This window comes from Artemia franciscana, chromosome 7 (genome assembly GCF_032884065.1).
Source record: "Artemia franciscana chromosome 7, ASM3288406v1, whole genome shotgun sequence".
Classification (NCBI taxonomy): domain Eukaryota; kingdom Metazoa; phylum Arthropoda; class Branchiopoda; order Anostraca; family Artemiidae; genus Artemia; species Artemia franciscana.
Window position 1 is genome coordinate 5735582 of NC_088869.1, and position 16074 is coordinate 5751655.

The 16074-nt window shown below is 36.0% G+C and overlaps 1 protein-coding gene across 2 annotated transcripts; it reads right to left on the minus strand.

Annotated features, from left to right (window-relative positions):
- Positions 1–2100: 2100 nt before the first annotated feature.
- On the minus strand, positions 2101–16074 carry LOC136028594 (alanine and glycine-rich protein-like). 2 transcript variants are annotated; one of them, XM_065706425.1, is made up of 4 exons: positions 15983–16074; positions 15006–15162; positions 3696–3755; positions 2101–2410 (listed from the first exon to the last, which is right to left on the minus strand). In XM_065706425.1, the coding sequence occupies exons 2-4, from the start codon at positions 15160–15162 to the stop codon at positions 2172–2174; spliced, it is 456 nt and encodes a 151-aa protein (XP_065562497.1). In that variant the 5' UTR covers positions 15983–16074; the 3' UTR covers positions 2101–2171. The 2 variants fall into 2 exon arrangements, with proteins under 2 accessions (XP_065562497.1, XP_065562498.1); XM_065706426.1 differs by lacking the exon at positions 3696–3755.

Here is a 16074-nt window from a genome sequence, read left to right on the forward strand (position 1 = left end):
AGGATACATAAAAGCGATAATGATAATCATGAAGAAGGAACAGAGGGACAGAACAATGACACTGAGAAAGCAGAGAGGAGGGTGTTTTCAGTAGCGTATTCCTTGTGCATTAATGAGGAGCCTGAGAAAGTCTGTCGACTGTTTTTCGTAAATACGCTAGGAATTTCTGAACAGATGGTGAAAACTTCGTTGAAGAAAAAAGTGCCTGGTACGGGAGCTTCGAAAAGGGATGAAAGAGGTCGAAAAGAGGAATCCCGCAGATTCACCGATATAAGAGAACTTTAATCATGCAGGGAGCATATAAAACTTTTGAAAAAAGCCCCAAGCCATTACTGCAGAGCTAGATCTAAATCTCAGTATTTGGAAGATGGGATCAAGAGTCATGCTCACCTTTATAGACTTTATCGAGAGTGGTGCCTGGAAAACAATAGACAAGCTGCAAGATCCGACAAATACAAAGAGATTTTTCAGCATGAGTTCAATCTCAGCTTTTTCCGTCCCAAAAAAGACCAATGTGACAAGTGTGTTGCGATGGAAGATGCAACCCCTCAGATGAAAGAACAGTTGACTATACAGCACAGTGAGCACATCAGAAACAAGGAAGAAAGTAGAAAGTGTGTGGCAGAGGAACAAGAGAGAGGAAAGATGGACCCTGAAAGGATTATCATAGCGTGCTTTGACTTACAAAAGGTCCTACAGTGTCCGCGTGGAGAAGTTTCTTCTTATTACTATAAGTCGAAACTTGACTGTTACAATCTCAGTATCTATAACTGCAATACTCGCGAAGGAAACTGCTATATGTGGCATGCAGGCACTGCTAAAAGAGGCTCGTCAAAAATCGGGAGTTGTGTTTACAGCTTTATTGTGAGTAAGGTAGAAAAAGGAGCAAAAGAATTCGTTTTCATAAGTGACAATTGCGGAGGACAAAACAAGGACAAGAACCTTGTTTCCCTTTATTTATACTGTGCCAGTAAATTTAAGATAGTAATTACTCACATGTATCTTGAAACCGGGCACACGCAAAATCAAAACGATTCGGTCCATGCTGTCATCGAGAGATTTGCTAAGAACCCAACAGTGTATGTGCCTTCTCAGTGGTTTCAGATTGCAAAAAGTGCATGTTTGAAGAGTCCTTACAAAGTAAAGGAAATGGGAATGTCTGATTTCTATGATCTTGATAAGCTATGTAGAGAGACCAGTGATAATTTTAACGTCGATATTAATGGGGTTAAAGTGAACTTCACAGAAATCCGAATGTTGAAAGTTGATTACACATTGCCTGACATGATTATTGTTCGGACCAGCTGGGCAGCTAAAGACATCAAGATGATTGAAACAATCAGGAGGTCAAGAAGGGGGAAAGCTTCAGTGAAGAAGTCAGCTGGGTCGTGCAATTTGCAAAAGCTGTATTCTGGTCCAGTTCCAATTCGCGAAAGAGTGTACCGCGATATTCAAGATCTTTGTAAAAAAAATTTGATTCCTGAAGCTTATCACCAGTTTTTCAGAGACCTTCTGTTCGATTGTTTAAAAGAACGTTCTCCGGAGTCGGATGATTCTGATTAACTTCGTTTTATTTTTCTCTTTTGATACTTCGAATAGCAATTTTTCATTTTGTCATACTTTGAATATGAATTAAAATAATATATGGTGAAATATTTGATATAATACGGACATAGGATGGACTGTGCCTTCCTTCAGCAGGGCTTCTCAGATTTGTAACTATCCTATGTCCAAAAATTGGACTTAGGATTGTCTCGTTCCGATGTAGATAATATAACAACCATCCTATATCCAGTTTTTTCGACGTTCTGACCTAAGTAGGTCAAAAATATCTTCACTAATACATAGCCAATACGAAAGAAGCTCTACAGTCCGGTTGTTCCCCTAAAACCTCTTTTTGAAGTACTGGAAAAATAATCTTAAAAACTTCAAATAGCTCTCCTGAAAAGTAGCGGTTTTGGACGTAGGATAGTTTGAATCGACGCCCATTTGGAGGTAGGATAGTTTCATTTTAGTGTAGCGATATACCCCTTAGACTTTTTGTTTGATGGTTCTCCACGGTTAGTTAGACTGAGAACAAATTGCAAGTGGACATACTCGTAATTAAAACTAAACTTTAATATAAATAAAAAAATTAACAACTGAACATAATTAACAATGGAATAATCGGCTTAGTAGACTTTGCCGCCACTACCACCAAAACCTGTGTCACCACCTGCACCAAAGCCTGTATTTGCAGCAACTATTTTAATTCCACCATTGCTTCCTGAATTTTGAGCGGCATTTGTGGCTGCCTTTGCAGCAAGCTCCGCTACATTGGCAGCTGCCCATGCCTTTTGAGCTGCTCCAATGGCCTGGTTGATTTGAGAAAGAATCGTAGCTTTTGCAGTTTCTGCCACTGCCGCAGCTTCTGAAAAGGAAATTTTGATAAGGGAGTCTCAACTATATATATATATATATATATATATATATATATATATATATATATATATATATATATATATATATATATATATATATATATATATATATATATATATATATATATATATATATATATATATATATATGTATATATATATTGTTGAATTTTTACTATAATACTATATTATACTACATGCATGCATCAATTATTTTCTTTATTGAATGGTATATAGTGTTAGTATCTTAATTTAAAACAATACCGTTGTTACTGTCCAAAGTTAAATGTTAATTGTGTGCTTTCATACAAAAACGAACTAAAAATCGGTTTCTAAGGTACTTAATAAGGGAAAAGCAGTCCCTCTTTGTTGCTCGTATCGCTGCACCAAATATTATAATAGCTAAAACTCACTGGTAGGCTGGATGCCTTTCTGTGTAGGTTATTGGTAGTCCCTGATTACAACGTTAATGGAACTATAGAGAATTCGAAAGAATATTTTACCGATCTACTAAAATCTTGACCTCCCAGTAAATTATATTAATTAATAAAAAGGCAATGGTTATCATTATTGTTACCAACATTAAAGGAATTAAAAAGAGTTTGTTGATTTTTGAATTAAAATCTAGTCGCCATCAAGCCAAGGCTAATTGGAGATAAAGCCAAGAAAGATAGTCTGAGTGAGAGGCAAAGCCAGCATAAGCATTTTTCAGGATTGTAAAAAATTGACTTCATTTTCACTCGTTGATAGATAGTCTATCATCCATCCATCCATCCTAGGGCAGAACTAAGATAGATAGTCAATAGAACTAAGAGATGATCGAGTTTTGGGCTGACTTATGACGGACAATGTCCACTGGGCTAACTCCATTGCTTGGCTGCTTATCAGAGCAGTTTTTCCAAAATGAATCAGCATCTTGAAGCTTGTAGAAATGACTCAAATCATCGGTCTCAGTCATTAGGAGTCCGAAGACAATATTTTCTGGGGCGATGAATTTGAAAGAGTTCGAGAAGAATTTGAGTGTCTGAAATGAAAAAAAAAAGTTTTTTTTTGTTGAATTTTTCAGTTTTTACTTTTCGTATTCTTCTTCTTCTAGGGAGGAGGGTGGTACCAAGACTCCTTAGTTTTTTCCTATATAGAAAATGGATATTTTTTCAAAAGTTAATGACATTAGATTGGTACTCTTGTTTTTATATTATTGTGATTGTATATTTTTGGGTTTTCTCTTGTTCACATATTAGTTTGTAGAGAAAAAAGAGTAAAACTGTCACTTACGTTGAGCGTGATTAGCAGCATATTGCGCGGTACTTGCGGCTTCTCCGGCGGCCGAAGCAGCTGAAAAATAATCTTTATTTTCAAATTGTCGGGAAAACCTAAAGATCAGTGCATAGAATTTTTATGAGTATAAAGATTTTTGGCGGTTATTTAGTTTGGTATTTTACTATAATTTTTGGTTAAACAGTAGGAACAAATGTCAAGGGTTGGAGGGGGAGTGTGAGTTTTATCTTCATTTTGTGGAAGAGATAATGAAGTTCAGTGTTGCACTTTCCAAAGACTTATAGACTGTCAACTCTCTTTTCTTCTTTAAGCCTATTTTATATTTATATTTTTCTTCTTTATGTCGAAGCTTCTGGAATAATAAGAAAGGGATATGAAAATCTAATATGTGGAAAATTTAGCGAAGGATATTTCACGCAGAACGAGGGTTTGCTTCTTTGTAGAACTTCGTTATCTTTCTATGTTCTTAGTGCACATCAGATACCCATTATCTTTTTCCTACCATTCTAGGAATTAAATATAAATATGAAAATTTACACAGACATGCTCAAAATCATAGAATTGAAACCTTTATATAGTTTTATTCTGTCAAGAAGTCATTTTTATATGCTAAAAAGAAATTTACTTTTACAAGCACTAAACGGTTATTCGGCTCATTAAGGACGGCTTGTGTCGCTTGTAAGAAAACTTCAACGCTGATTATTTTTATTTATTCTAAAAACGAGTAAACTCTCCCGTCCTAAGGAGGTGTGTGAGGAGAAGACTCCTGGGGAGTCGAAGCCTGTTGGAATCGGTGAGCCAAAGTTAAATCGGTTCCACCGAAAATTTGTTTTAATCATTTGTTTTAAGTAAATACTGTAGTATAGTCCAGCAAATCTCTTGTTATTCCTCATCTTTATCATATTGAAGAAGAAAAAACCCTTGTTTGAATGACAAAAGAGATATGACTAAGGAGATTTAACTAAATTATTGCACGAGAATTTAGACCTGTGCAATAGCTCAAGTAATAGCAGGCGTTGTAAGTTAATCCCTTAGGGCACATATGGTTCTTATGGAAAGAAGGCTCGTATAAACTTTAGAGAGGGCTCAATTGAATGAAAATTGAAAATTCTAGTTCAGTTTTGAAGAGTCGAAAGAGATCGGAGGGCTACTAGCCCTCTACACGCCCTTTTTCCCCAAATCAATCCGATACAAATTTTGAGAAAGCCATTTTTTTAAAGAGTTTAAAGGTCAAATAACAAAAACTCCAGTGTCAACACAACCACCAAGGGCCCTGGGGCAGGCGTTGTAAGTTATGCCCTGGGGGCGTATATAGTTCTTATGGACGGGATACTCGTATAAGCATCAGAGAGAGCTCATTTGATTGGAAACTAAAAGTTCTAGTTATTTTTTTAGATCCAAAGAGATCTGAGGGTAACCAGCCAAAAACCTTTTTCCCCAACCCATCCGATAAAAGTTTTTAAATAGCTATTTTATTTAAAAAAAAAGGTAAAAGATTATATAACGAAAATTCAGTGTGGACACAACCCCAAGGGCCCAGGGGCAGGCGTTGTAAGTTATGCCCCGGGGGCATGTGTAGTTCATATGGAAGAGGTGCTCGTATAAACTTTAAAAAGGGCTCATTTGATTGGAAATTGAAAGCTCTAGTTCACTTTTTAAGAGTCAAAAGAGATCCAAGGGCAACTATCCCCCCATGTCATTTTTCCCCAAACCCATCCGATACAAATTTTGAGATAGCAATTAAAAAATCCAGACATAACATAACAACAATTTTGGGGTCAACAAAACCCCCCAGAGCTCGGGGGCAAGTGTTTTAAGTTGTGCCCGGAGGCGTATAAGTTTTTATGTAAGGGTGGTCGTAAAAACCCCCTGTCTTACACACCCTGTTTTCCCCAAATGAAACGACGAACATTTTGAGATGACCAGTTTGTTTGAAATATTCCAATTCTTTGTCGATTCCCCCCCCCCTCCCCAGAGTCTTTTGGGAAGGATTGTAACTTATGCTGCGAGGCATATAAGATTTTTATGGAAGAGTTTTATGGGAGGTTTTAAATTATTATAAATTGAAAGTTCTAATTCACCTTTTAAGAGACGAAAGTGATCCGATGGTGACTAACCCCCCTTCCAAGGTCCTTTTTTCCCAAATAAATTTTGAGATAACTGTTTTGTTCAAAACAGTTTAAGGATCAAATAACAAAACCTCCGGGGTTGACACGACCCCCATACCCCGGGGGAAAAATTTTGTGCGCTGTGCCCCGGGGCATGTAAGTTTTTATGTAAGGGATGTTCGTATAAATTGCATTGATGACTGATTTGATTGGATATTAAAAGTTCTAGTTACCTTTTTAAGAGTAATCGAAAGTGATCGGAGGGTATCTATCCCCCCTGCCTTTCCCCCAAATATATCCTATAAAATTTTGAGATAGCCTTTTTGTTTAAAATTGGCTAAAATTCAAATTACTATAACTTAGGGGTTGGCAAATCCTTTATAACAATCGGGACAAGAATTGTAACTTCGGTAAGTTGTAAATTTTTAAGAATAGAAAATGATGAAAAAACAACAAGCCCCCCTTTGTGCTTTTTTCCCATAATGCATAATTATCAATATTGTGTTCGAAATAGTCCAAAATCCAAATTATTGTAACTTGGGGTTTGAGAAATATTCCCCAGCCCATGGGGCGAGGATTGTAGCTTATGTAAGTTGCCTATTATTAGAATATAAGGTTTACGTGGAAGGGGTGGTCGTATTAACATTGGAGGGTACTCAATCGATAGGAAATTCAAATTTCTATCTCATTTTTATGAGTCGAAAGTGATCAATTGGCAAGTAACCCAAGCCCCACCTTCCCAAAGGGCATCCGATCAAAATTTGAGATAGCCATTTTGTTCAAAATAATTCAAAGGTCAAATAATTATGCTTCCTGGGTTGCCCCACCCCCTGAAGCCCCGGGGAAATGGCTCTGAGCTACTGACCTTAATTATTGTTACTTTGATACTTTGTTTACTTTGATACTTGGATTTAGTGATTTCCGAAGTAACTTCGATTTACGGTGCAAGGGTTGTAAGTTTTGCAAGTTGGCTAGTGTTACTTTGATGCTTGGTTTGCTTTGATACCTTGTTTGCCTTGATGCTTTCTTTACTTCGATACTTTTTTACTATAATATTGTTACTTTGGTACTAGTTTTGACACTTTGATGAAAGTTTGAAATTGAAAAAAAAATCTTTTTTCGAAATAATGAGTTTTTTAAAAACTTGAAGCTTTTTGCAATCAAAAAATGAACCAAAATTAATTCAAAAAACTCTCCGAAAGTTTTTTCAAGTTTTTCCTATAAGAATTGGGGTTATATACTTCTAATGAATGGTGCTTTCAACAAACTGCCCAAAGTTGGGAAACTGCCCATTTCCCATACGATAAAAGTATCATTCTCTTGCTTAAATAAGCAATTCTTTTACTTAGAATTATCATTCTCTTACTTAAGTGTCTACAACGTTCTGCAAAATTAGTTTACCCTTTTTTATTGTAAAATCTATGAGAACAGAATGCAGTACTGAACTAGCTTTCAAAGTGAGAACATCTCAAATAATCGGATTATATTGCTTCAGAGTTCAAAGTAAAAGGCGATTTGTTTTTGGTGTATTTCTTTTGGCCTTGCTTATTTAACCCCAGACCTAAGGAGTGAGAAATGTCAATATTTATTTGTCCTGGTTGTGGTCGATCTTGTGGCAAGGGGATCACCCTGCAATGCACAAAATGTCTCGAGTTGTTTCACCCACAGCGTGTAGGCATTTCTCCAACTGAGCGTAAAGAAAAACCGAATTGGATTTGCTTAATCTGTTGAAATAATGATGAAGTCCGTGAATTTTGCATCTCTAATAATAATTGATGAAGTTCATGAATTTTGAACCTCTAATAATAATCCCTGTATTGCCCCAATAATCAGCAGTCAAAAATTCATTCCTGCTCATACAAATTTTTTAGCTGAAAATTAATGCAGCCGTAGCGTGGACCTGTCAGTTCAGTCTATTTCAAGACCAAATAATCATTCCACTGAAGTAATTCTAATTGACAATATATCTGACGTGACAAGCCAGCCACTCAATGCATGCGATTTTGATAAGACTTTTGTGTCAGAGACAGGAATTTTGTATGTCGTAGTTAATTCGATATTATTCTTCGCTCTTGATTCGTTGAAAGCCAGAATAAGTGTTGATGAAATATCTAACGCGATGGCAGGATTTTATCGTTTAGAAGAGTTGAATCTAGCAAAAACGCTGCTCGTATGTCTGTCTCGTAAAGCTGGTAGATTGCAAGAAAGGAGAGGAAAAACAGCTGAAAAAACTACTGCCTCGGACATGTTATGTGTTATCGTAGAAGTTGATTCGAAACAGTTCATATGGCCTGTAATCGTCCCTCGGAGCTTCGATGAATGTCCAGTATTAAAGCCTGACATCAGCGTCCGGCTTGATAAACTTGTTTATGACTTTTCCCGAAAGCTTGAAAAAACACTGTCTTCTATTGAGCGTATCGAATCTAATTTAGAGAAAAAAATAACGCCTGGCAATGATCTTCATCTCAATCCCCCCACTGTACCCCCCATGAAGGGCCACCTCTCCCACTAAAGACTGTTCCATTAGAGACCATAGTGACAAAAAAACCCACCCGCTCTCCTACTGAAGGATCCTGTCTGTCACAAGAAAGAATTTGATAAGATAGGATGTGCAAATATTCGTTATGTTAAAGCGACTAAGGATAGTGTTATGGTATAGGTACCATGTCAAGATGCATCGAAGGTCAGTTGTGATCTAAAGTTTAATTGACCTGAAAGTATAGTAACTTCCAAGCCTCGGCGATTTTTTGGAATTATAAGGAGTGTTGACATTGATTTTGATGTTAGTGCCTACGCATCGGACTTTCCGGGTATAATCGAGTTTAATCGGCTAGGAAAATTGCAAACTTTAAGAGTTATTTTTCTAACAGAAGAATACCTGCATTTTTATATCACACGTGGCATCAAATTCGGATATGAGCTTTTCCGAGTGGAACGCGATCGTATTCAGCCTAGGCGTTGTATTAAATGTCAAAGTTTTAACCATGGTCAAAATCAATGTAAATCTGAATGTTTCAAATGTGCTCGATGTAGCGATAATCACATTTCGACTAAAGACTCCCCACGTCAAGCGCCAGTTAAATGTGCCAATTGTGGCTCGAATGATCGTCCAGTTTACAGCTTTAGGTGTCCGATTTTAAAGAAATTTTGTAAATGAATGTATTACTTCGTGTTACGTCCTTTAATTCAAATGGTGTGTTAGAGAAATTATCTGTACTTCATAGTTTTTTGAATGAAAAATCATCGTTATTATGTCTTCAAGAACACCACCTCCTTGATCATTCGTTGAATCTGTTGTCTAGTTTGTCTACTCAGCATGATATTTTTGCTGTTCCCGCTATGCCGACTGGTAGGCGTCCCTCCGGTGGTTTAGCTACTATTTTCCCAAGTCTCTTATTGCAGCTATTCTAGCAATTAATACAATTTTTTTAGCTTGCAGTTTTTCAAACGTAGTTTTAATTAATTGTTATTTTCCGACTGACTACCATAATGATATTTCTATTGATGCATTTACTCAATGCTGTTTTAATCTTAGTCGTTTTGTCTCTAGTTTACAGTCGAATTTGCGTACTTATATTTTAGGTGATTTTGACTGTGATTCAAACATAGCGAATGAAAGGGGTACAATTTTATCATCTTGTCTTCCTAATTTTTCTAAATTAGTAGAGTCCCAGGATTTTACTTATATTCATTGAAGCGGTAGTACAACTAATATTGATCATGTTTTTTCTTCTAACCCAAGTGATCCTTTGCCCGTGATTATTGTAATCGAAGATTTCCCCGTTAGTGACCACATGCCGCTTCAGTTCCTTTTACCCCCTTGCCCTCTCGTCCTTCCCCAGTTCGTTTTTCAGGTAATAAGCTTCCTAAATTTTTTGATCGGGTTGATTGGAATCCAAATTTTAAACCGCTTTACCATGAACGAGTTGGGACTTTAATTGATAAAGTTTTTATTCCTGATAGCTTGGATTCAATGGATAGTAATCCATCTTTGACTATTAATTGTCTTTATTTTGAATTAATACATTACTTAAAGTATGGTGCTGCGGCAGTTTTTCCTACTAATAGGATAAGATTGGGCGCGCAGAAACCTTTTTGGAGCCACAGTCCTTTTTTGGTAAATTCTAATAAGGCGGCCAAACAAGCGTATTGGGAATGGCGGGCACTTGGTAAGCCTAGAGATTCGCATCCAGCTTTTTTGCTAATGAAAAAAAGAAAGGCCGAATTCCAGGCGGAGCTCCGCCGTCATAATAACCTGATCATGGAAGAAGCTTCTTCAAATATTGATAACGACAAGGACAAGAATCTCCTTTGGAAAGTTCTCCGAGGCAATAGGCGGACTAACATGCCTAATACTAATTCCTCACCATCGCTAAAAGAGTGGGAAAATTATTTTTCTAAGTCGTCGACTTCGCACGATTCTAACAGTGTCGTGTTGCAATTAGATGAAAGGTTGAAGAATTTTTCAACTGATTACAGGATATCTGAGGATATGTTATGTAAAGTAGTTAAAACATTAAAGGTGCAGTCGGCTAGAGATCATGATGGCGTATTTGCTAATCACCTCAAAGTTGCTCCTTCTTCCTTTCTTATTACTCTACTGACATTTTCAACCTTTTACTTATTGCTGGTTTAGTACCATCGTCATTCTATATTGGCATAGTTACGCCTATTCCTAAGAGCGGGAAGAAAGACTTGTCATCTTGTAGTTCCTGGAGGCTAATTACTAGGGGCTCTATGATTGGGAAAGTGTTTGAGTTGTGTTTGAAGGGTCTTCTTGAAATTCTTGACGTTGGTTCTAATCAAGTTGGTTTCAAGAGAGGTTTGGGATGTAACCACGCCCATGCATCTTTCAGCAAAGTTATTGAAGATGCGAGAATCTCCGGTAAACCGCTATACGCCCTCTTGGTTTATATCAAAGTGACCTTTGATAACATTTCTCATGCATCTGCACTGCTCGCTTTAATTCATGCTGGATTGCCCCTAGCTGTCATTCGAGTCCTTCGCTCTTGGTATTCTGGATTGAAGATCCGTATTTATCCGGGTTCGTCTTCATCTCAGTCCAAATTAATTCAAGTGGGTAGAGGAATTAGACAAGGATGAATTATTTCTCCTTATATATTAAATTCATGTTTAGCAACTTCACTATCTCGAAATCTGTCTTACATTGCATATGCTGATGACATTATCCTTCTAAGCCGGTCCAAGTCTAGTCTTGTTTCTAATTTTAATAATTTAATTAATTGTTTAAAAGGTTTGGGCCTTTCCATCAGTTTTGAAAAATGTCAATTTTTTGTTGTAAATTGTTTAGAGGATAATGTCAGGGCGACTCTCGATTGCGGCAATGGTGTTATTTTCCAGTCGTCGCCAATAGTCACTTATTTGGGATTACCTTATGCTGCTTCGAAAAGAGATTTTAAACCAGTCCTTGTTCAGCATGTTCAGATGAAACTATGCAAGGCATTTGGTTTTTTAATTCATTTTCGGGGTCTTTACCGTCAGGACGTCCTTGGTCGTATATATAGCGCTGTTGCTCTGCCTCACGTATTGTACCCATCCCTCCTCTTCCGTAATTTCAGACCTTCAGATCTTTTGCCCATTAAAGTTTCTTATTTTAAGTTTTGCGAATTTTTACTTGGTTTCCCCCTTTCTTTTAGTAACACTGAGACGGTTTTAAAGCTTAAAGTGAAGGATCCTGTAGTCTGTATAAATAAAAAATATAAAACATTTGAAGACAAAGCGAAAATTATCCTTTTAGGCCACAATTTATTTCCGTTTTTTAGTAACAGTTCTGGTTCTTAATGATTTATAGGCTAAGTTATTTAGCAGGTGTTTTTGTATTTTTTTTTCTATTTTAAGTGTTTGATCAATATTTGATATTTTTTGATTGTAAGCGTTATCGTTTGTATTTTCTTTATATTATATTGTAGCCTACTCCTCATTTTTTGAGGGAAATAAAGAAAATAAATAAATAAATAATTTTTAAAGACAAGTGAGAGTTGGATTAAGGATTGGTTGTTAGACTGCGGTCGTTTTTCAGGGAGTAGGGGTTATATACTTCTTCTGAACGATGTCTTCACTACAAACAAGAGTATGGTTACTGCCCGTTTCTTTAACGGTAAAAGTATGAGGCCTACGGTGTATTTGGAGCTTAACTAAAAGGAATTATTTGTACTTACTTTTGTTTTTATTACAACATTAAAAATAAAATGAAAATTGCAGTGAAACCAGACCAGAATTTACCAATAGGCCCACTAGGCCATACATTCCCGAAGTTTTGGGATTTCCCCAAAAATCGTGGCAAAAATGCATGGGTCTAGAAACGTCAAAGTCTTAAATCCGGTTCTGGGTGAAACAAAATCTTGAGCTGGTGAGCTTTCAGCAATTGATATCATTATATATCAAATATTCAGTTGAATTTATTACCTCTTGCCAAAACTGTTAAATCTTTTTGAAATAAAAAAAAAAACATTATGAAATAGGGAATTTTGAAAAACTTGAAACTTTTGCAATGAAAAACGAACAGAAACTAACTTTAATAAAAAAATCAAAAAAAGATGCTTTCTAAAGAAAGGTAAAAGCAATATTAAATTTGAGATAAGAAGAAATAGAAACCTACAATAGCTCAAACTCAAAACAACCAGAAATAATTATTAAAGAATCAATGAAACCAAAACGAACAGAAATTAAATAAACAATCATAGCAATAAAACGTACAGCAGGTACTAATATAAACAAATAAATAAACCTTAAAACGACTAAAGTTTGAGTTTAATAGGCAAATCAAGCTTAAAACGAACAAAACTATTTGCTATTGAAGCGTAGATGAAACCAAAACCAACAGAATTCAAATAAACAATCATAGCAAACAAACATACATTAGGTACTAAAATAGACTAGTAAATAAATCTTAAAATGAGTGAAACTTATATTGAATATGCAAATCAAGCTAGAAACGAACAAAAATCTCTACAAAAAAGAGTTCCGGTTATGCCTCCTTCTCTCACTATAAAAGTCTAAAACCTACTACGGCATTTGCACTTTACTGAAAACGAATTATATTACAAATATTGTCTTTTTTACTTATTACAACATTGAAAATAGACATAAAAATTACATTAAATTAAATTTTGAATTGATGAGATTTCAGAAATTATTATCATTATATATCAAAAATTCAGTATAATTTTATTAATTATTTCCAAGACTGTTCAAGACAAGTATAGCCTCACTACAAACAAGAGCTTGGAGACTGCTCCCTTCCTTAACTGTAAAAATCTAAAACCTACTACGTCATTGATGCCTCACTGAAAACGAGTTATATAGCAAATATTTTGTCTTCCAGTTATTGCAGCGCTGAAAATGAAAATAAAATTACAGTGAAATACCTTCTTGAACCGATAATCTTTCAACACTTAATAGCATTATATATCAAACGTTCAGTTTGATTCTATTATCACTTTTCAATACTGTTCAAGACACATATAGTTTTCAGGAAAGCGCCAATGACGCAGTAGGTTTTAGACATTTGCAGTGAGAGAAGGAGGCGAAAGAGATTTTTGTTCGTTTCAAGCTTGATTTGCATTCAGTTTCACTCGTTTTAAGATTTATTTACTCATTTATATAAGTACCTATTGTTTGTTTGTTTTCTATCATTGTTTATTTAATTCCTGTTCGTTTTGGACTTCATTTATTCTTTAATAGGAATTTCTGGTTGTGTTGAGTTTGAGATATTGTAGGTTTCTTAATATGGCTTTTACTTTTCTTTAGAAAAATTCTTTTTTGGAAAGTTTTTTTTTTAATTAATTAGCTTGAAACATCAATGCCTATGTTTTAGAACTGAGGGGACCCGAAATTGAAAATTGAATGGGAAACTTGGATCTCAAAAAGTGGGGCAAGAAGAAGAGTAATTTTTATTTGGGACAAGGGTTTCCCGATAATGGGCCCTGAAAACTGTCCAAAACTTTTCCCCACTACTTGAAACTCTCAAAGATCATCACCTAAGCTAAAGGAGCTTTTGGTACACTTTTTTGGGAGGGACAACAGTGTTAAAGGGTCAAGAAATGAGCCAAGAAACTTGCTGTCCTTAATCAGCTTGGATTTTACAGCCGTTAATTCCTGAGCTAAGGGGAGCCCAATGTAAAGAAGAATGCGGTTAGTGATGACAACTTTAGCACGGAACTACTGAGTTTAGTAGGACTTATTAGCACATATCCACAGATAGGGTTCTACTATCGCTAATACCAGTCAATTTCATGCCATTGGTTGTTCTACCAGTGTCTAGCAAAGAGGCGGGGCATTCTAAAGAACACGCTACCAAGAATGAGTAGACTGAAGGTATATGGTGATAAAAAAGGTGGCAGAGGGGCTCATGATTCTAGTTGGAGGTTGAGAGGAATGATATAGCGAACAAAACCCAGTTGTGTCTCGGGTCACCAAAAAGTACAAGGGCCAAATCTTGTTGCAGTGAAATAAGAGTCTGTCCTGTGGTTTTGCGCCAATGTCTGATGCCAACAGTAATCATTTACTTGCAGCCATGAGGTAAGAATGAAGTAGCAAGGAGGAGCTTCCACCGAGGCTCTGCAGCAAGAAACTGTTTATAGAAACAGACAAAGGCTACTTGTGCCTATCCCCAGAAGGATAAAGGTGCCGATCGCGGACTCTGATGTACTTTTTAACAGCGATACATTGGATTCAACTTTGCATAACACATAACCTCAAAGTCTTAGCCCCTTGCGAATGGACTATAGAAACCCAAGAACAGCCAGAAATAGCTACCATGGTCTTAGCAGGAGGAATCCCCCTGGTATGGTGATATATGAAGGATCAACTATGGCCCAAAAATTATCTCTTGAGGAGTAATCCAAGGTGGGAGAAAGAAGTCCTTCAGCTAGCAACTGTTAAGTGGTTTGAGTACAATTTACCGCTGGTAGATGAAGAATGCTGGGTGACTCTCTCCTCTCTTTGAAAGATGATTGTTGTCTAACCTAGCTGTTCAGACGAGGTGACTGGGACTATCCAGGAAGAGATAAAACAATAGAATTAAGGTATTCATTTCAAAATGTTTTCTAATAAGTTTAATCAACCCAGTTCATTTTAAAATAGCCTTGTAATTCTGATTTAGTGACATGTTCGTGTAAATTTGATTTTTGTCTTTTCAATAAGACTGGTCGTGTTTATGCTAAGTAAAATAGCTTACCTGAGGCTGCTACTTGACTGCTGCCCCTTCCTCCGCTGTCACCTACAGAAACAAGATGAATAACATTTCCATTACCACCTCCACCTCCTCCTTTAAGACTTCCAGCTGCAATCATCACTGGCAGTGAAGTCAGAAGACAAATTTGAAGGCAGAGCATCTGAAAAAAAAAACTCAAATAAAATTCAATGTTTGAAAAAAAACTTAAATAAAACTCAGCGCAAGGAGGTAACAAATGCAAAATAATTGGAAGAAAAATACATGCATTCTGGGAAGAGAAAAGGAAATACATAAGGGGGAGGGAAATGTGGCGAAGTTCAAAGGGATAATGCAACGGTCTGTATTAAATTTGAGCCAGTAAATACATTTCAAGTGTTTCTCAGATATACATTTGTCTATGGTTTTGTTTGACCCTGTCTGTTTAAGTCAAAGATCAAATCTTGTAACCATTATTTTAGTACTGTTCTGTGTTTCCTGTGTCCTTTATATTCACATCGAAGGATTCAGTAATATAAAGTTCCTTGAACAATTTTACAATATACTACGACCAACCTGCGATTTCATTATTATTCTTTATAAAAAATTCAAATTAATGGGGAAACAATCAGTTTTAGTTTTCAATACACTTAAAGATATGTGTTTTTCAGTTTATTTTTTATGTATTTATTGAAGCAGGAAGTGTTTTTTTATCCTTTTTTAACTGAACCATATATGGACATTCGTACAGACCCAGTAGCTTATTGAAGTTCTGATTAATTTATTTGTTTAGTTTTTGTTTTTAATGTATTATTATTTCTTCTTTTCCTGTTTTTTTTTTATTATTGCTGCGTCTTTTTATCGTTTGCGCCACGGGTTTTCCAATTGATAATTTGCTTTATTCTAGCTAGACCAGATAATCTGGCCTGAAAAGCCAGTAAAGACTTGTACAAGAGTCAGTACATTCTACTGTACGCAATGAAAGCATACGGAAACAAACTAACCTCTATCTAAAAAATAAAGATAAGTATTTTTACTGAAAGAGATGCTTAGAAATAATACTGAAAATTCATTTTCCATCGATTATATACCCAAG